Source organism: Chelonoidis abingdonii, chromosome 9, assembly GCF_003597395.2.
Source record: "Chelonoidis abingdonii isolate Lonesome George chromosome 9, CheloAbing_2.0, whole genome shotgun sequence".
NCBI lineage: Eukaryota > Metazoa > Chordata > Testudines > Testudinidae > Chelonoidis > Chelonoidis abingdonii.
Genome location: NC_133777.1, coordinates 45840996 through 45864316, shown reverse-complemented (window position 1 = coordinate 45864316; position 23321 = coordinate 45840996). Strand labels below are relative to the sequence as shown.

The 23321-nt window shown below is 45.8% G+C and overlaps 1 protein-coding gene across 1 annotated transcript in view; it reads left to right on the top strand.

The window, feature by feature from the left end:
- The window catches only part of HCN4 (hyperpolarization activated cyclic nucleotide gated potassium channel 4), a 161108-nt gene that overhangs the window by 76941 nt on the left and 60846 nt on the right, over nucleotides 1-23321 (top strand). The window contains exon 3 of the mRNA XM_032789147.2: nucleotides 19086-19247. Within this exon, the coding sequence (XP_032645038.1) occupies nucleotides 19086-19247 (162 nt within the window). The remainder of the gene's footprint in view (nucleotides 1-19085; nucleotides 19248-23321) is intronic.

Below are 23321 nucleotides of genomic sequence, written 5' to 3'. Positions count from 1 at the left end.
GGCTGGAGCACATGACTTATGAAGAGAGGCTGAGGGAACTGGGATTGTTTAGTCTGCAGAAGAGAAGAATGAGGGCGGATTTGATAGCTGCTTTCAACTACCTGAAAGGGGGTTCCAAAGAGGATGGATCTAGACTGTTCTCAGTGGTACGAGATGATAGAACAAGGAGTAATGGTCTCAAGTTGCAGGGTGGGAGGTTTAGGTTGGATATTAGGAAAAACTTTTTGACTAGGAGGGTGGTAAAGCATTGGAATGTGTTACCTAGGGAGGTGGTGGAATCTCCTCCTTTAGGGGTTTTTAAGGCCAGGCTTGACAAAGCCCTGGCTGGGATGATTTAGTTGGGAATTGGTCCTGCTTTGAGCAGGAGTTTGGACTAGATGACCTCCTGAGGTGTCCCTTCCAACCCTGATATTCTATGATTCTATAAAATACCAGCCTTGCAGACAGCAGGGGATCTGAGAGTCAAGCTGGTTTTTTTCATCTTTGCATATTGTCAACTGTTAATCAAAGTTTTTCAGGGCAAATCAGGCCTTTAGCTACATCCCATTGTCTTTAGTAGATTTGCTTGCTCAGCAGCGACTGGAATTCAGTAACATTCCTGATGATGAAGAAGAAGGAAGAAAGGAAATCCAGCTCACTCAGTCCTGCAGAGACAGCACTGCTTGGAGTGACTGGAATAACCTGCAATAAGGTTTATTTATTGGCCTGACTTTCAGAAATGCTGAGCTCTCATGTGGGCCAGGGGCTGCAATAAGAGTCACAGCTGCTGAGCTTGCTGCAGATTGGGTCATTAGTCACTAGCCAGAGCTCTGACTCTGAGCATGCAGAGAGGAAGGACAGTCCAGTAGTTAGAGCACTAGCTTGGGACTTGGCAGACATGGGTTCAGTTCTCTGCTTCTCCACAATCTTCCTGTGTGATCCTGGGCAATCTCTCTGATGGGGTAAGAGCCCTGCGCTGCCCCCCAGGGATGCTGTGAGAGTTAAGACTGCAGAGTACTCACAAACTCACAGACTGCAGAGTACTCACAAACTGTGGTGGTGATGGCTTGGATAGAGAGAGAAAGGGCCTGTTTTACTTTTGGCACTTCAAGTCATGTTCCTTTGCTTTTTGCCTGCCCCTGTATTGTTGGAAACAGCAAAGCAGGAGTGCAGGGGGCTGAAGCCTTGCTCCCACTCAGTGCCTACAACTGTCCCAGCTCTCGGCATAAAGTTCCTTTAGGGACCTTCCATGCACCCTAGTGCTCTGTGCTGTGCATTGGAGGGGTAGGGAGGTGTCATTGTTCTCATCTGGCCTGTTACACAGTGACGCCCAAGTCACAGTTTGAATCCAGAACAGCTTTTGTTACCTGGTCTGCTCTGCACCTGTTTCATGGTTAATCTGAGGATTTAAATCTCCAGGGCTGTCAGTTCAATACCCTTTTGAGGGCACTTCAGTCAGTAATGGCATAAAAAATGAAGGGTGGAAGTTGCATTTGGTTCCTGAGGTTTTAATCTAATTAACTGGAGGATTGAGTTAAAAGGAAGCACTCCATCTCCTTGTAGAATGTGACCTGTCCAGGCAGAGTGATTTTGTGCTATAAGCCGCAATATATTAAACTAATACATAATGTAATTGACTGTAACACAATAACAGCATCTGTGGACGGATGTTGCAAATTGGAATTTATGGCATCTGTTGTGTTTAAAAACAAACTAACTGCAGGCATTTCCGTTGACAGGAAATCTGACAGCTTTTCAAAATTAATAGCTGAAATTGACAAAGGGTCAGTGTGAAAACAAATCTAATTAAAACAATAATAAATCCAGCAAGGCTGATTGTGGTTCCTGCTCTGGTCCCTGTGCACTGCTCTGGGGGGAGCCTGTTGTGCACTGTGAGGATTCTGGGTTGTTATGCCATCCATACACCGCCATGAGGAGTCTGTCATATGTTAGAGCAGCCCCTGAGCTACTCTAATTGACGTCAGTACGAGCAATGCAGCAGCCTAGAATCCAGGCAGTGCAAAGGTGGCTTAAGGTGATCTATGCCATTTGTGTTGTGCCTCTAGGAAATACAATACAGAATCTGCCCCTTGAGGCACAGGGTAAACATCAGCTTCAGGGGAATTGCCATTTGTTAAGGGATTTCCTAAAAAGGGCGGTAATAATGAGGACTTTGGAGCAAGTTCTTATAGGGAGTGAAGTACCAGAAAAGGATGCACTTAAACCCTCCTAAGCCTGCTTAATTCCATGCAGGGAGGAACGCAGTGCTCTGATCTCTGTGGGGAAATGTGGATTTGCAAATGCAAATATGGGTGTTTGGGGATGAACAGGTGCATGGGCATTTCACCTTTGGGATTGTGTTATTTTAGGTCACATCCCTTCCATACGCTCTCTCTCGACATTTGCATAGAGCTTAATGCAGGATTAACGTGCATGTTCTTCACTCGCTTATTTGAATGGAAAATGTGATAAACACTCATTGATCAAGAATATATTGCATGAGTTATTTAATTTTCTAGTTCACAGCTCTTGCACAGGACCTCTGAGTCTAGCACTGAGTTATATTGGACCCCACTAGCTGTATTAATCCCCTGATATGTGACATTCAAGACTGTTTTAAGTCTATACTGAATCCTTACCTAAGGCTGGCAAATTAAAGTGTGACGGAAAGAGAGATAAAGAGTTGTGGCTGTTTGGAGCCTGATCTGGACTTTGAGTTTTTGGTTTTAGTTTTTATTTGAAGGGTGTCTTCTATGGATCTGATTTTGTTGCTTTGATGATCCAATTTGGGGTTTCTGTTTAGATACCGAGCTGTCAGCAATTAGATATCAGGATCATGCTCTTTCACTGGTGTAATTAGGAGCATAGGAATGGCCATTACTGATCAGACCCATGGTTCATCTTGTCCAGTATCCAGTCAAGGTCAGTAGCAATGCTTTAGAAGGAAGGTGTAACAAAGTGCCCGCAGGGGAAGTTTCTTCCTAAGTCCCATCAGTTACAGGTTGACTTCTACCCTGAGATGGGAAGGCCTTTAAAAAAAACCACTTTCTAATATAACTGTGGATGTCCTTGTTACCCAGTCATTTTTTTTTAATCTTGCCAAGCTCTCAACATCAGTGATACCTGAGTGGCATTGAGTACCACAGGTTAAATGTGCATTATGTGGGAAAAATAGTGTCCCCTCTGATCAGTTTTTAAATTCGGCATCCTTCAATGTGATTCAATGTTCCTTTGCTCTTGTATTATAAAATAGGGTAAATCAGAATGCTTCACCTCCCTTCTCTGTGCTAGTTGTTGTTTTGTATACCACTGTCATGCCCCCTCGGTCACCTCCTCTCTGGACAAGACAGCCCCATAATTTTACACTCCCCCTGCGAAAGTCTTTCCTGAACTAATCATTTTCATCTCCTACCTCGAACCCTATGTCTATTGTATTGATTTGGAAGCAGGGTGGCTAGGATGTGGTGTTCCAGAATAAGGAGACTGATCACTGACTTATGTCATGGCACAACACTTCCCCACCTTAACCTTCTATTTGCGTTTTTGACCACAATGAGCAGAGGTTTTCAATGCACTCTCCACAGCAATACCCAGCTCCTTTTACCTGTGTTGTTAACTTAGAAGCCAGTAATGTGTATGGATAGCTCAAATGATTCCTTCCTATGTGCATTACTTTGCATTTCCCAACCTTGAGTTTTATCTAACATTGTGTTGCCAATTTAACTAGCTTTGTGTCTGATGAAAAGCCCATTGAAATCAATGGAGATCATTCCATTTATTTCAATAGGCTTTGTTCAGGACCCCTGTGAAGCCCCTCTGAAGTTCTGCATGCTTTTTCACCGGTCTTGACTAGTCTAAATAATTTTATGTCATCTACAAACATTCTCATCCTGCTGCTCAACTCCTTTTCCATTTCACAGATAAATATATTAAACACTGGTCATGGTACAGAATCTTGGAGCTGTTAATCTTTGGTGATGGTGAAAACTGACCACTCATTTCTCCTCTTTGCTGTCTGTTGGCCACTTGCTAATCCATGACAGAACTTTACCTCGCATCCCAGGGTGACAAAGCTTCCCAAGCCTTGGGATAGACTTTGTCAAAGGCTTTCTGAAATGTCATGTTAATGATGTCATCTGGTTCTCCTGCGTCCGTGACCTGCTCAAAGCATTCTAATAGGTTAGAGAGGCATAGTGTTTTCTTTGCCAAAGTTATGCTAGTGAGTCCTTTTCAGACCATGATCAATCACCTATTGAAAGTGTTTTATAATTCTGTTTTTAATGATAGTTTCAACCAATTCATCTTATGTGGCTGTAAGAGGAATGATATAGAATAACAGAACTTGGTATTTACATAGCACTTTGCTTAGTCCACACAGAGTATAAATATTCATTAACCCTTGCAACACTGCTGAGAGGAAAGTATTATTACTCCCATTTTACAGATGAGGTGCAGAGACATTATGACTTGCCTGAGGCCTCATATAAGTGATGAGAAACATGCATCTTTCAGTCATCTATTCCTTGCTAAGTTTGGAACTGTTTTAATAGATGGACACTGATTAAATGAAAATCATATTTTAAAATTCTACTCAAAATGTCCTTGTGTACTAATTATTCTCCTCGTAGAATATTAAAACTGAAAAAAAAAATTAAGTCAATTTTCCTTCATTTTCACCTTTCTGCTGTTAGTTTAATTCTTGCACTTAGTTTGGCCACAAAGAAGATAAACTGGTCAGTTTCACTTCCGGATTCTCTGCACCAGCAGCAGCTGTTGTGCTTGGGTTTCCAGCACTGCATGGAATGGTTTAAGTGCAAGATAGACCCATGGTGCAAAATTCAGATCGACATCTGAGGTGCTAACACCTCAGAATTTTGTTTTGTTCAGACTTGGACCCATTTCTAGTTTAAACAACACCCCCCAAAAAACAAAAACAAACCACCAAACAAAAAAACAGCCTCTTGGAATTTCAAATGCCACCAAAACATTCCAATTTATATGTTGAGTTTTGTAACTAGTGTTTTAGCAAAACCTAAGGCTAGATTTTCAGAGTGGCTTATGGGGGTTAGGGGCCAATTTCCACTTCAGTTGGAGTTGGGTGCCCAAATGTGTCAATCACAAATCATACCAAACCAATCTAATTTCCTTCTTTGGCAGCTGTACTGATATAGTGGGTGGGGGGAAGCAGTAGATGTGATAAATCTAGACTTTAGTAAGGCTTTTCACACAGTGCTGAGCGGATGTGCTCATTTTTAATTGCAAGTGATTGACATTCCTCACTTTTGATTCTTTTTGTGTTCGTTTTCTAGACTCAGAGTAAAATTTCCAAAAGTGGCTAATTCCCATTTTCAAAAATGTCTTAGGGCCAGATTTTTAAAGAGATTTAGGCACCTGAAGATGCAGCTAATGGGAGTTAGGCACCTAACCTGTTTAGGCCCATTTGAGAGTCCCACTAGGTCTCATCTCCATCTTTAGGTGCCTAAATACCTTTAAAAGTATGACCCCCCCCTAGGCACTTCAGAGCCAAATCCTCATTGAAAGTCAACAAAATGTTTGGGCATCTAGGTGTCTAAATCACTTTTGGAAATGGTACATCTAAAAAAATTAGCACCAACCTTATTGTTGCTTTTATCAGACACTTTCTCTGAGATTTCAACCATTGCCTCCTCCCTAAAGTCTCACATTTGAGTTCAGTGGGAGCAGGATCCACTCTGGAATCTTTTTCCTAGAGGTATTTGGAAAAGACAATTAAAGAGCAAGCCAGTCACTGGAGTTGTCTGTGTTCTGTTTGTCGTGGTAAGAAAAGTTCTTAAAATGATGACGATTAAAATCTAGTCTGATTGGTTGCATGGGAAAGGAGGCAGTTGCCATGACAACCTGAACTCTAAGAGGCACAAACACATGGTGCAAGCAGGATCTTTTGAGTTTTATATATCTATCTATAAACATCTGCCATTTGCACTATCTTTTTTGGTGCTAATTAGTCCTGCTACTTCACCTACTCCTGCTGTAAACATTTTGCACCAGACACGAGTCTCTGCAGGAGAAGAGAAAAAAATGTTTTTTATTTTTAGTTGGGTTTTCTGGTGGCTTTTGTCCTGTCTCCTGCCCACCCACTCCTACCTCACGACTGGAGAAGAAGCTCCATTAGCCTGATCAGTCCTGCTGGAAGCCAGCTGTCTATGAAGAATTAAACTCCCTCTGGAGGTTAGTGTAAATCTCTCTTGCTGCCATACAGTTAAATTATGCTGGCTGACAGTATTACAGAACATTCACTGTGCAAAGCATAATCCCTCCACGTGCAACATAATTCTTCACACTGTTATAGCCTTGAAAATAAGCCTCCTTACTCCTTCTTGCACATTTTTTTCCACTTCAAATTAGCCTCTGATCAATGAAAACGGGTCCGTTGTGAGTAACAGGTGCCTTTGAAATTCAGAACTTGTGTGTGTTAGTGGCAAAAATGGCCATTTTGTGCAATCTTGAGGGTTGGTAACTGGCCAAAATGATGCACATTTTAGGGTAAAATGTGTCTGGTTTTGCACAGCTTGAATTGCAACCTCACTGGGGGGAAATGAGCAATCTTAGCGGGATGTAAATGAGAGAGGTTGATGGATATTTGATGGTCAGCACAGTGGTGGGATAAGAAATGCAGAAAAAACAACTGAGAGCTTTTGTATGGAGCTGCTAAAATAAAATGTATTAGAGTTTTGGATAGTGTGTGTGCTGGTTCCTCAGTGCACTGAAGGGTGAATTATTTTGCCATTTATCCTAGTCACCCTGGTTCTTATGCGTTGTCCATCACCATAGTACAAGTTAGCTGGCCAAGGAGTTTGGCTGTGGGTGACTTAGGTGTACTTGTTACTTGTCAGTGTTTTGATGTCCATAAAGTATTGTATATTCCCGGAGAGTATTTATCTTCCTTGGCAGAAAGCCACCTCATAAAATCTCCAAGCATGGGGAGGTGCTTGTTTGATCTTCCCCCTCTTCCACTGGCACATCCTGTTGTCAACTAGCAGTCAGGGCATGTCATTGTTAGTGTTGTGTGGGATGTTTGTTAAGTTTGGAGAAGAGGAAGTAAGGTGTTTTCTTTGCAGGCAACAGCAGGCTCTGTCCTCATATAACAACAAGCTCTAAGTGAGAAAAATAATGATCCCTGAGCAGTTGCATTACCTTGAACATTGGTGTGGGGCAACAACAGCTTAGACTTTGTACTCAGAGGTGTGATTGCAGCATGAGTAGATGTATCCAAGCTAGCATTAATCTAGCTAATGCAAATACTAGCTACAGTGAAGCTGTGGCAGCATGGGTTGTGTAAGCCTGTCTGGGACCCTGGATTCTAAATCAAGTGGCTGGTCTGTGCTGCTGTGGCTTCACTGCTATTGATAGTTCCCGTGAGCTAAATCAAAGCTAGCTCAGGTGTGTCTACACTTGCTCAATTGCACCTCCAGCTGCAGTGTAGACATAGCTTGTGGTCCTTTCTAGTCAGATCTTGCAAGCTAAGCAGGATCAAGCTTTAGTCAGTGTTTGGATGGAAGACCTCTAAGAGGAATCGAGGCTGCTATCAGATGTAATGTTGGTGACACAGGATATTCTGCTGCTCCTCTATCAGTAGCAAGTCTGTGTGAAAGCTGTGCAGTGTTACTCTTGCATTCCTCCCCAGAAGTGGGGGCGTGATTCAGGTATATACATTAGAGCCAAGCAAATAATTCCCAGTGAATGGTTTACTTGGATATTTTAGCCTCTTTCCCTGCTTCTGGAATGTTCTTGGGTAGATTAATTTACCTGATAAATTGATAAACTAAACAGTAATAAGTCATCAGGGCCAGATGGTATTCACCCAAGAGTTCTGAAGGAACTCAAATGTGAAATTGCAGAACTACTAACTGTAGTGTGTAACCTATCATTTAAATCAGCTTCTGTACCAAATGACTGTAGGATACCTAATGTGACACCAATTTTTAAAATGGGCTGCAGAGGTGATCCCGGCTATTACATACTGGTAAGGCTGATTTCAGTACCAGGCAAACTGGTTGAAACTAAAAAGAATAAAATTGTCAGACACCTAGATGAACATAATTTGTTTGGGAAGAGACAACATGGTTTTTGTAAAGGGAATCATGCCTCACCAATCTAACTGGAATTTCTTCGGGGGGCGGGGGGGCGCTTGTCAACAAGCATGTAGACAATGGGGGGATCCAGTAGATATAGCGTACTAAGATTTTCAAAGAAAGCCTTTGAAAGGTCCCTCACCAAGTTCTCTTAAGGAAAGTAAGCTTCATGTGAATAAGAGGGAAGATCCTCTCCTGGAAATTGTAACTGTTAAAAGATAGGAAACAGGGTAGGAATAAATGGTCAGTTTTTCAGAATGGAGAGAGGTAAATATGGTGTCCCCAGGGGTCTGTACTGGACCAAGTCCTGTTCAAACATATTCATAATGATCTTGAAAAAGGGTAAACAGTGAGGTGGCAAACTTGCAAGATATTTAAAAATTTCTTAGATAGTTAGTTCCCAGGACGACTGCAAAAGAGCTACAAAAAGGATGCTCACAAAACTGGGTGACTAGGCAATAAATGGCAGATGAAAAATTTAATCTTGATAAATGCAAAGTAATGCACATTGAAAACATAATCCCAGCTATACATATAAAATGATGGGATCTAAATTAGCTGTTACTGCTCAAGAAAAAGATCTTCGAGTCATTGTGGATAGTTCTCTGAAATCATCCACTCAATGTGCAATGGCAGTCAAAAAAGCAAACAGAGTATTGGGAATCATTAAGAAAGGGATAGATAATAAGACAGAAAATATCACATTGCCTCTGTATAAATCCATTGTATGCCCTCACCTTGAATACTGTGTGTAGATGTGGTCAGCCCATCTCAAAAAAGATATATTGGAATTGGAAAAGGTTCAGAGAAGGGCAATACAAATTATTAGGGGTATGGAACGGCTTCCCTATGAGGAGAAAGTAATAAGACTGGGACTTTTCAACATGGAAGAGAGATGCCTATGGTGGGGGGGTATGATCGAGGTCTATAAAATCATGACTGGTGCGGAAAAAGTAAATAAGGAAGTGTTATTTACTCCTTCTCCTAGCACAAGAACTAGGGGATCACCAAATGAAATTAATAGGCAGCAGGTTTAAAACAAACAAAATGAAGTATTTGTTTCACACAACGCACAGTCAACCTGTGGAACTCCGTGCCAGAGGATGTTGTGAAGGCCAAGATATAACAGGGTTCCAAAAAGAGCTAGGTAAGTTTATGGAGGACAGTTCCATCAACGGTTATTAGCCAGGATGGGCAGGGATGGTGTCCTTAGCCTCTGTTTACCAGAAGCTGGGAATGGGCAATGGGACATGGATCATTTGATGATTACTGTTCTGTTCATCCCCTCTGGGTTACCTGGCATTGGCCGCTGTCGGAAGACAGGATACTGGTCTAGATGGACCTTTGGTCTGACCCAGTATGGCCGTTCTTATGTTCCTATTAACTTTTTCCTCTAGTTTTATTTCTATCTGTAGTTTGATCACAACCAATTTACTGCCAGTATTTGACACTTAATACATATGAACAAAAATTAATTATTAGCTAGCTGTGATTGACCAGATGGTATCGTTATTGTTTCCTGATTGGATGATCATTATTTTTGTAATCAGGCAGAAGGCTCAGCAAAGCTACTGATGCTTTGAATCTCTTGGAGAGAAGAAGCAGTTTAAGGAGAGAGGGAGTATTTTTCATCAGCTTTTTTAAAAGTATTTTTGACCCTTTCTGTGTCATACAGGACTTACCTATGGCATCATTCCTAAAAGAACTGGGCTATGGGGGAGGGGGAGTTTAAAGGTAAATTTGTCTTGTACTAATCACACAGAATAACTGCTTGGACATTTGTGGTCTGTTTAATTGTATCAGTACTAGAGATCTGGTGAGGCTCTTAGGGAACCTTGTCCACCTGCTATGTCTGATAACATGTAAAATGCACCAATTTTCATAAAATCATAGGAGTGGCAGGGACCTCAAGAGGTCATCTAGTCCAGTCCCCTGCACTCGTGGCAGGAATAAGTATTATCTAGACCATCCCTGACAGGTGTCTAACTGGCTCTTAAAATCTCCAGTGATGGAGATTCCACAACCTCCGTAGGCAATTTATTCCAGTGCTTAACCACCCTGACAGTTAGGAAGTTTTTTCCTAATGTCCAACCTAAACCTCCCTTGCTGCAATTTAAGCCCATTGCTTCTTGTCATAATCTCAGAGGTTAAGAACAATTTTTCTCCCTCCTCCTTGTAACATGTGCTTGAAAACTATCATGTGTTACACTGTTGACTCATATTTAGTGTAACCCTTCTACACCTCTGAGGTGGCAGCAACAAGGGCCGGGTTCAATATCCAGGGTTTCTGTTTCAATAACACAATGCATAACTGGCTCAAGCCTCCACCCAGTGACCTGGGACACTTACATACCATCTGCCTCCAGGCGCCTCTAGGAGGCAATACTTCCCAACTTGCAAGCACAGAGTCTGAGTGTAGCAAATTCCTTTTAATAAAGGAGGGAAACAATGTGGCATCACGTTGGAGAAATACCACAAACAGGATTATAACACAAACCATAAGCAAAAAATCCCACCTCCAAGTACCTCTGGCAATGTCCTTTCCCCCTTAGGGTCTTAAGTCCAATCACCCCAAAGTCCAGCAACACAAAAGTCTCTGGTCAGTGTCACCCCAGAGTTCAAAAGTTTATCTGCAGAGTTTTACACACACACTCCCAGCCTGGGTGGAAATGGGGGGAGGGGAAGCCCACACAAGGTGTTAAGGGGCACCTTACGTGGGCTAGAGCCAACTACTCCACCTCTCCGTGGAGTACTGCTGCAACCTGCACCATGACCAGCTCCACTACACCAGTTGTGCCGCTCCTCCAGCCGACTCATGAGCCACTCCAGCCGTCCCTGCAAACTGCTCCACTCCACTCACTGTTCCATGAGCTGCTCCAACATGCTCCGCTCTGCCAGCCGCTTAGCAATAGGTCTTCAGGCTCCCCCACTAGTTAACACAGCACTCAGTGATCTCAGCTCAGCTCAGCTCTTTTAGTGATTTCAGCTCTTAGTAGGGGAGCCCTGGTGCTGCTGCACCATTGGCCCAACATGAATTCAGCTCAGCAGTCTCTAGATGGACTCCTAATGGAATCAAAATTAGCTCTACTCTTTAACAGTGGAGAGAGGAGGATGTGCAATTGGTGTTCCAGGCCCTCAAAAGGGGCCCATACCATCAGGTACACACACCAGTCCCCAACCTCTCTCAATTCACTGGGTTTTGGAACCCATGTCCCTTGTCTAGCAAGTACTACTTAATTGAGGTTGAGTCATCTCTGTCATAAAGCAGTCTCATAGTTCCTCATTCACATAATTAGAGTGACCGCATTTTTTTTCCTCCTGCCTCAATAATAAAGAAATTGGGGATCCCAGCTGTCAAAATAACCATCCCAGGCTGCCGTGGGCTTATGCTAGGTGGGGTGGGTGTGCCAATGCAAATACCTGGAATTCCTTTCCATACTCCCTGAGATTCTTTCCACACTCCCCATAATTCACCACCAGATGTCAGGGTAGAGCTCATCCTGACTCTGCTTACATCAGCTTATGGTCCACTCTGACTCCCAGGGCTGGTCTACACTATGGGGGGAAATCGATCTTAGATACACAACTTTAGCTACGTGAATAACGTAGCTGAAGTCGAATATCTAAGATTGGATTACTCACCCGTTCTCACCGCGCGGGATCGATGTCCGCGGCTCCCCCTGTCGATTCCAGAACTCCGTTCGGGTTGGTGAAGTTCCGGAATCGATATAAGCGCGTTCGGGGATCGATATATCGCGTCTAGATGAGACGCGATAATCGATTCCCAAGCAATCGATTGCTACCCGCCGATACGGCAGGTAGTCTGGACGTAGCCCCAGATTCCTTTCCGCAGTACTCCTTCCTAGGCAGTCATTTCCCATTTTTTATGTGGCCAACTCATTGATTGTTCCTTCCTAAGTGCAGTACTTTGCATTTGTCCTTGTTGAATTTCATCCTATTTACTTCAGACCATTTTGTCCAGATCATTTTGAATTTGAATTTAAATTTTGGTGCAAATTCTGGCACATGTAAGTTAAAATACACTATGAAAGAGTATTTAGGTGTTGTGTGTGTAAAACTCTATTACTCCAAAAGTGGATTGAGCATGAGCAAAGCATATTGGGTCTGATTGTCTTTTGTCCTGCATCCTTGTATAGTCATTGACACCAGTGCAAAGGAAGAGTGAAATGCTATCAGATCAAAGTGGTAGCATTTTACATTCACTCTGCATTAGTCTAAATGACTATGCAAGGTGCAGGGCAACAGACAAGTGGTCCAGTCAATTTTAAATTCAAGCCAATACTCTATGGAAAACTTTTTTCCTGATTCACTCAACTCTCGTATATCCAGAAACAAAAAGCTTTGTTTAGAAAACTAGCTAAGTTTGCTACTTGAAAAAAAATCACAAAATTTTCCTAACGCTTCATTTGCAAAACCCAAATAAAGGAACGAATAGTTAAGTGTCCTAAATCTCACATTCTCCACGTAATCGACAAACATGCTATTTTCAGAAATAATCAAATGCACATTTAATCACAGCACAACCGTAACTCTGTCCCATAGGGTGGTTTTTAAAATTATTTTTGTTGACTTGATTTCTGTACCCTTAAGTGTTTTCTTCTAAAGGGGTATTTTTGGATTTGTACCATAAATTAATGTTGGACACTTAAACTACTTAGCCAACACCATTCTCAAGGAACTGAAATTATAGATACTTTACCAAAAATTATACTGACATTTGATACATCAGTTGGAGTATCCACACTCAGATATGCACCGACTTAAAAAACTACACCTTTAGTTAAAACAGTGTGATGGAGCCACGGCCTAGATCCCACAGCGAGGGTTGAGCCCCTGGCCCCATTAAGTCACCTTAAAGTCTACTTTGCCCTCTGACTTTAGTGGCCATCTGAGGCTTCACCCAGCCCAGCGGAATCCTACAGGGGTGTGGAGCCAGTGGAGATGTATTCTACAGAGCTGGTCAGTGCTGACAGGATTTCAAACATGTACAACTAGGAGTCTGATGGATATCCCATTAGATGCAGAGGGGGTTCTAAGGCACATCCACAACTAGAGGCTGGTTTACTGGGAAAGGGTTCAGTCTGGCTGTGGTGTTCACAGTCCTTCCTGCTGCTGGCCTGCCAGGAAGCTTTATCGTTCCCTGGACTGGGAGTGTAGGGCAGACTTCATAACAGTGATTCACAAGTCACAGCCATTTGTGGACAATCAGCCTGGTTTCTGAGGTGAAGCCCTCAGTGCTGTCAGCCAGTGTCACCGCTTGCCTCTTTCCTGAAACAAAGGTTTTGAGGTTGAGTACAGGACACCACCGCTTTTGCCAAACCCCAATCACTCAAATGGCAAGCAGATGAAAGACCGACTGTGTGACCAACTCCCAGGGAGCTAGGGAGCTCCAGTAGCACCCAGCACAGGACTGGTAATTAGCACTCTTCCCTTCCCTTCCATAATGACAAAAGCCAGACAAGTACCAATCACTGCTCATGTCCCTGTGCAATTTACTTTCGGACACTCCTTCCCCATCTCTCATGCACAAGCGGGGTGGAATGGGGGATGCTGCAGGGCAGCAAGGCACAGTGCTAGGTGAGAGACCAGGTTAGGAGCTCTCTGGTGAGTGTTTGGAACCCGTATTCCCCATGACATGGGGCAAAATTACAGCAGGGCTATCTGCTCAGACGAAGGCCATCCACCACACACCCCTGTGGCTACGTCTCTGCTCCTCAGAGTGCAGGTTCCTCATTTTTTCTTAATGTCTGAAAGTGAATTTATTTCAACAGGGGGAAGATACTGAACTGACTGCCCTGCAGACTGGGGCTGTCTGTCCAGATAGTGGCAACAGCCCTGGGGATGGCAATTCACTCTATGTGGCCCATTCAGCTTTTGGCCCCCTTTCCTGGGACTGCCAGCCAAGGGGGTCAGTTCATGCCACGAACAAAGACAGCAGCTTGTCATGGGGACACCTGTCCATTAAGAACTAGGCTGAGGTTCCCAACTCAGTTCACGCAGGCTGCTGAACATACATCAGATGGTGAAAGCTTTGCATCCCTAGCTGGAATAGGGCCAAATCCCCAGCTAGGGGGTGAAAAGCTTTGTATCTCTTTCCAAATCCCCTAAGACGTCCATTTCCCCAGGCTTTTGATTTTCTATCTTTCTATGTTCAAAGAAAAAAGGCAGTTCCAGACACTGTCCCTGTGGGCAGGGCTCCTAGGGAGGGAATTATTACTAGAACCCTGATGAAATGTGAGAGTGCAGATACATAGGAGAGGAAATGTCATTAACTCACTAAAACTCTCCATTGACACATATCCACTCATGGCCCCTTTCACAGATCATTGCCCCAAGCACAAGCATAGCCCTCAGTTGTCATTTCAATACTCTGGACTCGAGGTGATCGTTTCTGCGACAGAAGAAGAGATGAAACCAGTCAAATGATTCTTTCTGAAGGATTTGCTCAGCTGTCATACTAACCTGCTGAGCCAGCCAAACAGAGCTGGATTTCCTACCACAGCCTTTCACTCAGGATTCTGGGTCCATCTTGCTTGGAAATGCTGTTTGGTGGCCTCTCATGCTATTTTGGCTCTGTTTTCTGCTGCACCCTGTAAGCCGAGGAAGCTGGGTAAACAATGGGGTTTAGAACAGTTAACCAAGCTGTCTGCCTTTCTACTTCCCTACTTACCTGGCCACATTGCTGCAGTATCTGAGCGCCTTTAATTTATCCTCACAACAGTCCTGTAAAGTAGGGCCGAGCTATTGCCCGATTGTACAGATGGGGAACTGAGGCCCAGGAAGACTAAGGCCTGGATCCTCCAAGGATTGAAACCAATGGAACATAAGTGCCTAAACACCTCTGAGGATCTAGGCCTAAGGGATTTTCCCAAGGAAATCTGTCATGGAGCGGGGAATTGAACCTGGGTCTTCTAAGTCCCATGGTCAGCTTAAATTTGATGGTGATGGTTTGGGTTGGTTCTTTCTTCATACAAACCCGTCACTTAGCCTAATGAAGTAACAGAGATGTGTGAGTGGACAGCGTTGCTCTAGTGCTAAATGTTTTCAGAGTACAGCATATGAGTAGCTCTACATTATTAATTATTATAGTTAGTGGTTCCTGTTAATTAACTGAAAATTACTTCTCCATCTTACATGAGGGGTTGCATCAATTTCTCAACCCAGCTTGGCCAAGTGCCATGTGAGAAAGCTGGGTTAGGTGGTACCAGAGGTCAAATGTTCAATAGGATTGTGTGGTAGCCTTTTCCCCAGGAAAATCCCAACAGTGTAATAGCAGGGGGTGCTGCACCTCAGGATAGAGACCCCTTTGGCAGAGCTCTGGGTGGGGGGGGGGGGCGTGGTGGCATCAACAGAGCTGTGAAGGGAGCCCAGTACTGGAATAGCAGGGGTACAAATCACTGATTCATAGAACCATAGGGTTACAAGAGACCACATGAGTGAGGACTGAGGTGTGTTTTGGTCAGGAGTCAGGTGTGTCGGCAGAGCTATGAGGAGTGGGGGACTGAGCACTGAAATAGCAAGGGGGCTATGGATTAGGACTGAGCCACATTGGCAGAGTTGTATGGGGAGCCCAGGGCTGGGAGAAGTCCAGATGCAAGGTGCTTGGGGAGAACTGTGGGGTACATTGAGTAACCAGAGACATGCTTGTCCGGAATGCGTCTCCTTTGTGCTGCCCAAGTCCTGTCTGTGCTTTGCCTGACTCACATGGGAACATTCAGCCCCTTAGGTTCCTTGGCACTCAATTAAAATCAAACTAAGAAGTTGTGTGAATAGCTTGTGGGCTGATCTGTGAAACAGCCAGGCTGTGCCTGGATCCCCAACATGGGGAAGGGAAAGGTCTCCTCATGATGAGGGGCAGCCAGGATACATTTGGTGGGAAGCAGCTGACAGCAATGGGTCTACATACTTCACTCACATGTGTCATTCCTCCTCTAGCCACAGCAGCATTGCTTCACATGGGCAGCGGTGTTCAGGATTTCCCTGGCCAAGGCACCGAGATGCGATGAGCAGGCAGGGCTAGGCAATATTTGTCTGTTGTGCCTCCGTCCTTGCACTGGCACAAATCGCTATGGCAACCCTTCAGAACATGGGGAGAAAGGGTGGGGCAGGGCAGGGCCTTGGGGAAGGGATGGGGCGGGGAAGGAGTGTTTGTTTTTTTGTGATTAGAAAGTTAGCAACCCTAACAACTTGCCAGGCACCTCAAATGCAACAGATTTATTGTAATGTGAAGATGCATCCCATGGGGACTACAGGGTCCAACACAAACTGCTCCATCTTGATCCAAACAGGCTTTTTGTTCAATTGGATTGTGGCATGCTGGGATTTGTAGTCTTCCTGAGCTGCACGTCTGTATTAAAGGTGCAGGGAACCTTGGGATGCTCTGTGTGCTATGTGTCACATGTAACTTACAGCCCTTCCTTTAAAGAGGGAACTTCCCCCAGTTACACTTGTGCAGGAGTGTGCACACCTCTCCACCCACAGTGATCCACAACAGAGGGGTTCAGCTATTGCGACAAAACAGGCCATTAATAAAGAATCATAGAACTGGAAGGGACCTCAAGTGGTCATCTAGTCCAGTCCCCTGCCTCGTGGCAGGATTAAGTATTATCTACACCATTCCTGACAGGTGTTTGTCTAATCTGCTCTTAAAAATCTCCAGTGATGGAGATTCCACAGCCTCCCTCGGCAATTTATTCCAGAGCTTAACCACCCTGACAGTTCAGGAGTTTTTGCCAATGTCCAACCTAAACCTCCCTTGCTGCAATTTAAGCCCATTGCTTCTTGTCCTAGCCTTAGAGGTTAAGAAAAACAATTTTTCTTCCTCCTCCTTGTAACAAACTTTTATGTACTTGAAAACTGTTGTTATGTCCCTCTCAGTCTTCTCTTTTCCAGACTAAACAAACCCAATTTTTTCAATTTTCCCTCATAGGTCATGTTTTCTAGACCTTTAATCAATTTTTGTCACTCTTCTTTGTACTTTCTCCAATTTGTCCACATCCTTCCTGAAATGTGGCACCCAGAACTGGACACAATACTCCAACTGAGGCCTAATCAGCGCAGAGTAGAGCGGAAGAACTACTTCTCATGTTTTGCTTACGATATTCCTAATGCATCCCAGAATAATTTTTGCTTTTTTTGTAACAGCGTTACACTGTTGACTCATTTTTAGCTTGTGATCCACTATGACCTCCAGATCCCTTTCCATAGTACTCCTTCCTAGGCAGTCATTTTTGTATGTGTGCAACTGATTGCTCCTTCCTAAATGGAGTACTTTGCATTTTTCCTTATTGAATTTCATCCTATTTACTTCATATCGTTCCTCCAGTTTGTCCAGATCATTTTGAATTTTATTCCTATCCTCCAAAGCACTTGCAACCCCTCCCAGCTTGGTATCGTCCACAAACTTTATACATGTACTTTCTCTATACCATTATCTAAACCGGGGTGGCAAACTTTTTGGTCCAAGGGCCACATCGGGCTTGCAAAACTATGTGGAGGGCCGGGTAGGGAAGGCTGTGCCTCCCCAAACAGCCTGGCCCCTGCCCCCTGACTGCCCCCACTCAGAACTTCCAACCCATCCAATCCCCTCCCACTCCTTGTCCCCTGCCTGCCCCCCCAACCTCTGCTCCATCCAACTGCTCCCTAGCTGCCCCCCTGGGACACCCTGCCCCTTATCCAACCCCCCTACTCCCCGTTCCTTTACCATGCCACTCGGAGCAGCAGAAGCTCACAGCCGCGGGGCCTGGCCAGAGTCTGCCATGCCGCCTAGAGCGCTGGTGGTGCAGCGTGGCTGTGGGGGAGGAGGGACACTAGGAGAAGGACCGGGGACTAGCCTCTCTGCCCGGGAGCTCAGGGGCCAGGCAGGAAGGTCCTGTGGGCCGTAGTTTGCCCACCTCTGATCTAAACCATTGATGACGATACTGAACAGAACCAGACCCAGAACTGATCCCTGTGGGACCCCACTTGTTACAGCCTTCCGCCATGAGCCACTGATAACTACTCTCTGGGAATGGTTTTCCAACCAGTTTTGCACCCACCTTATAGTAGTTCCATCTAGGTTGGATGTCCCTAGCGAGACAAACGCCAGTGTTTTCAGAATGCCAGTTCTCCCTAGCAATAAAGCAAAGTGTCCCCACTGGGCTGTACTCTATGGGGCATATGTCAGTCTGCACCCTGCCTTGATCACATGATACGTGGACTTCTGAATATATTCTGCTTATGATTAGTACAATGGGGGAAAATACGTTGCCCCTCCTTGTAATGGAGAATGGTGGCTGCAGAGAACCAACTACAACTCCCTGATTCAGGGCTGCTGAGCCCTCTGGTTCTAAATGGACCTATGAAGAGTAAGACTCTGCATACCAGCAGAAGATGGTAGCCCAACTCTGTATAGCCAAACTATGCCATGCCCCCTCCTCTTCACCAGCCTGCCCTCCTCCATGTAAGGACAAGGGCAGAGGGGACAGCTGGACAGGAGACAAGATCTGCTGAATTTTTCAGTGGAGAGCTCTGGCTGGTTTAAGGCTGCTGCATGTGAGAGAATGCTGGCACATGCCTCCAATGTACAAACACAGAGAGAGTCCCTGCCCTGTGGGACTTACAATCTATTTTCAAAACTGGGGGGATATCAAAGTTGGACTGCTCCCTGGAGAGACGTAACATGCCAGTGAAATGCTGAAGAGAAGCTATGCGATTTATTTTGTAAAGCAGACTGAAAAATTTAAATCCAAGTGAAATTTGAGTGAAAAATGGGAGGGGGTGGGTATATTTGGTGGGGTTTTTTTTTAATCCTGTTTTCTGACTTGCCCTAATGTTTTGTATTTAACCACTGATCTGCCCGTGGAGAATTGACCCAACCTTGTCTTGGGCTGCCTTTGTTTTGTTGTGGCTCCCTGGCTTGGAGCTCTCTGTCTGCTGGTTGTATTGGTTGGCTGATGCGCTGGGTGTGAATCGTCTCCATCCTGGCCCCTGCAGATATTCCACATGACCTATGACCTGGCGAGCGCGGTGGTGCGGATCGTGAACCTGATTGGAATGATGCTGCTGCTGTGTCACTGGGATGGCTGCCTTCAGTTCCTGGTGCCCATGCTGCAGGACTTCCCTGAAGACTGCTGGGTGTCCCTTAACCGCATGGTGGTAAGTGCCTGCTCTTTCTGACACTCCAGAGCCCTCCACAAGCCCCCAATAATGAAGCGTCCCTCCTACACACAGCTCCCTATTCCACAACCCCTCTCCAATCAGCAATACAGCATCCACTAGGGTTGCAAACCTTCCCGGATTGGCTGGGACTCTCCTGGAATCAGCCTCAATCTCCTGGTTGCTATTGAAAGCACTCCAGGAGATTTTAACAGGCCAGAAGTTCAGTCAGTGGCACAGTGAAGCTAAGGCAGGTTATCTGCCTGCCCTGGCTCCATGTGGCTCGCAGAAGCAGCCAGCAGGATCCTGCGGCTCCTAGGTGCAGGGGTGGCCAGGGGGTCTTTGCATGCTTCCCCTGCCCTGAGCTCCAAATCCACAGCTCCCATTGGCCAGGAATCATTGCCAATGGGAGCCGCAAGGGCAGTGACTGCAGGCAAGGGCAGAGCCCCCTGGCTGCCCCTGAGTCTAGGAGCCTCAGGGACATGCTGCCGCTTTCGGGAGCCCTCTTAAAGTAAGCTCTGCCTGGCTGGAGCCTGCAACCCTAGCCCCCCCCGCCCCCCTCACACACACCCCAATCTCCTGCCCAGTCTCAACCTGGAGTGCCCTCCCACACTCTGAACCCCTCAGCTCCAGCCCAGAACCCGCACTCCCTCCCGCATCCCAATCCCCTGCCCCAGCCCAATGAAAATTAATGAAGGTGGGGGACAGTAAGCAACAGAAGGAGGGGGGATGGAGTGAGCAGGGGCAGGGCCTTGGGGAAGGGGTGGGGCAAGGGTGTTTGGGTTTGTGCAATTAGACAATTGGCAACCGTAAGCACCCCCCAGCTATCCAGCAGCCCTCCACTGCCTCCCCAACTCCAGTATCTTCCTCCTCTCTCTGGCGTCATCTGGAGGTGGGGGAAGCTGGAGGGAGATGGAATGCGCCTTGCAGAGCCCTCTGTGGTGAAACAAGCAGAGCTGACTGGCCTGGAAAGCAGCAGCGGCAGAACCTAAGTGAAGTCTGCTCTGGATGCACACAGGAGAAGGCAGGAGCCCAGCTCCCCCTGCTGGCATGAGACAGCAGGGAGGAGGGTTCAAAAAAATTACACAAACCCTGCTCCATGCTGGGAGCAGGCCCTTGTGCATCTGTGGGGCAGAGCTGGCGTGGCAGCATGCCCAGTGCCTCCCCATAAAGGTAGGCCTGGGTTTGAACCACAGGCTCCTAATTCCTGACACCAATCCCTGCTGTGGCTTTGAGCAAGTCATTCATTCTCCCTTGCCTCAGTTTCCCTGTGTATAAGATGGTGTGATCGCACTGCTCACCTCCCTGCCATATAGGGGTGTTGTACAGACTATAAAGCATCCTGAAAATAAACTCTGCCAGGCAGTATTGCAACTCCCATAGCAGGAGCAATAGCTGGGGCTCTGCTGGTGGCTGCAATGTTTATGATGAGATATGGAACATATGGTAAGTGCCTGATGAGCTCATGGTGCCTTTCAACATTTCCCCAAGAATTCAGGATCCCTTATTCAAAGGGACAACGTCCAGATGATTAAGCAGCAAAACTGACAAATCTTAAAAATTGCCTTTTATTGCAGCTCTTAACCTCCAGATCCCGCAGCCAATTTCTTCTTCAAAATCAGGCACTGAAGTAGAAAGAAACTTGAAATTAAAAAGGCTCAGCCAACATCTCATGCCTGCCCTGTGCAGAGCTGTGAAGGGCCAGGGTGGGTGTCCCATCTCAGGCTGAGTTAGAAGCCACAGAGAACCACCTGTGGGGAGGTTGGTTTGTTTATTTCTCCTCGCTGGTGAATGGTGCCAGACTGACTGCTCTATTGATCTGCAGGACAGGTACAGCACAATTGTCCCCCATGCTGCCCCCTCTTTATTTTCATTGTGGTGACTAGAGATCAAGGCCCTGTTCTGCTGGGTGTTGGACACAGACAGATTGAGAGACGGCCCCTGGCCTGAAGAGCCTATGGCTAGACAGACCAGAAATGCACAGTGGGGATGTGTCTATGGTCACCCAACAGGACAGTGGTAGAGCCAAAAACAGAACCCAGGCATCCTGGCTCCCAGTTCAGTGCCCTGGCTACTAGATCATGCTGCCTCTGCATTTCTGCTGGTGTCACAGTTATTCTGCTATAGCTGTTAACCTACAGGAAGGAGAATAAGCTACATCAGTGTGAGGCACTTTTATCCCCTTATAACTGTGTCCACACTGGGGTTTGTATCAGCATTACTAGTTCAGTTACAAAAATATCACCAGTGTAACAGATTCGTAGATGTTAAGGCAGAAGACACTACTGTCATCATCTAGTCTGATGCCCTGCCTGGCACAGGTCAATAGACATATTTGTGCCGGTAAAAAATCATGGGCCTAGACCAGGCCTAAATTAACAGTTTGAAGAGGCCCATAAACCAATGGGCATCCCAGAGATTTCAACCACAGGTGTCCGGAAAGGTTTTGTAGGTTCCTGAAGCGCTCAGGGGGTAGATTGATGTCCTGAGGCACTGAGCTGAAGCTTCCCTTTCTGCAGCTCTCGTTTGCTGTCACTGGCACACAGCCCTGCCCAGTGCCAGCTGCTCCTTGCTCGCCTACTGCCCTGGCAGTTTGACCTGTAACCACTATAAGATCTGAAAAGTTACTCAAGGTCTGGTGTGGAACAGGCTGCTTCTCAGGGTGGAGCCAGGTGCTGAAGGGAATGGTGTTGGTGGTACAGCAGGTAGCACTCTTCCCTCTGAGCCAGTTCTGACTCTGGGCCTCAGTAGGATGCTGTGCGTCAGTCTGGTCTGCGTTGGGTAACTACTGTACAAAGTACTGCCTTGCCCTCTAAAAGTCCCAGGGCATGTGGGTAAATATTATCCCCTACTTCCTAAGGGGCTGCCGGAGAGGTGAAGTTGTTTGTCCAAGGCCAAACAGCAAGTCATTGGCAGAGCTGCTCCCAATTGTCAGCTCTCAGTCCTGTATCTCAGGCCCTGGCCACCTGTGGCCATTAGAGACCCAGTTTTTGTGTGGTGTTGAGTTCCTCCTGTACTGTCAACTCCTGCGAAGCTAGATGAGAACTGAATTTGCTCAGCACCTCACAAGAAGGGCCCAACACCACTGGCAGATCTTCTGGTGAGAGAGGGTGTTAGCCTGGGTATTTTAGCCAAATTCCAACAGGGCTGATAGAAATCTGTCCTCCAAAATTCCCACTTCAGTTTCAGCTTGATAAAACATCCTTCACTTCCTGTCTTAAACTGTAGCATCAAGTTGCACTTTAGTGTTTAACAGCTGTTGCGTTCAACCCCAAAAGCAGCTGCATTTCCGTGATGAAAATAAGTGATTTCATAGATGTACCACTGATAGAGCACTGTGGGATCGTTCAGGCTGAGAGATGCTGTAGAGAAGCCAGAATGACAAGGCCAATGGAGACATTTCCTGAGCGCTGCCCAGCTGGAGTGAAACAGGACATTGTCTCCCCTCTGTGTAGTGCCTGCCTCTTGCCTCTGTCATTGCAGTGACAGCCATAGATGAGCATGAAGGCAGATGGTTGCGGCTCTCTCGAGGCATCTAGAAAGACATATGTGTAGTCTGGAGAGGAGCCGGTGATCCTGGTACAAGTAGGTACCAATGACATAGGAAAGGGTAGGAGAGACATCCTGCAGGCCAAATTTAGGCTGCTAGGAAAGAGACTAAAATCCAGGACCTCTATGGCAGCATTCTCAGAAATGCTTCCAGTTCCACAAGCAGGGCAAGGTAGACAGGGAGAGTTTGAGTCTCAATGCGTGGATGAGATGATGGTGTAGAGAGGAGGGGTTTAGATTTATTAGGAACTGGGGAAACTTTGGGGATAGCAGGAGCCTATACAGGAGAGATGGGCTCCACCTAAACCAAAGTGGATCTAGACTAGTGGCACTTAACATAAAAAGGTTGTAGAGCAGTTTTTAAACTAAGATATGAGGGCAAGCCGATCACTGCAGAGGAGCACGTGGATTGGACAGAGACTTCTCTTAGAGGAGAGTCTATTGATAGAGATTCTCAAGGTTTTAGTCAGGAGGAGAGGATGGAAGAGGATAAAGTATGGGCCAGATCAGATGAGAAACATTCAC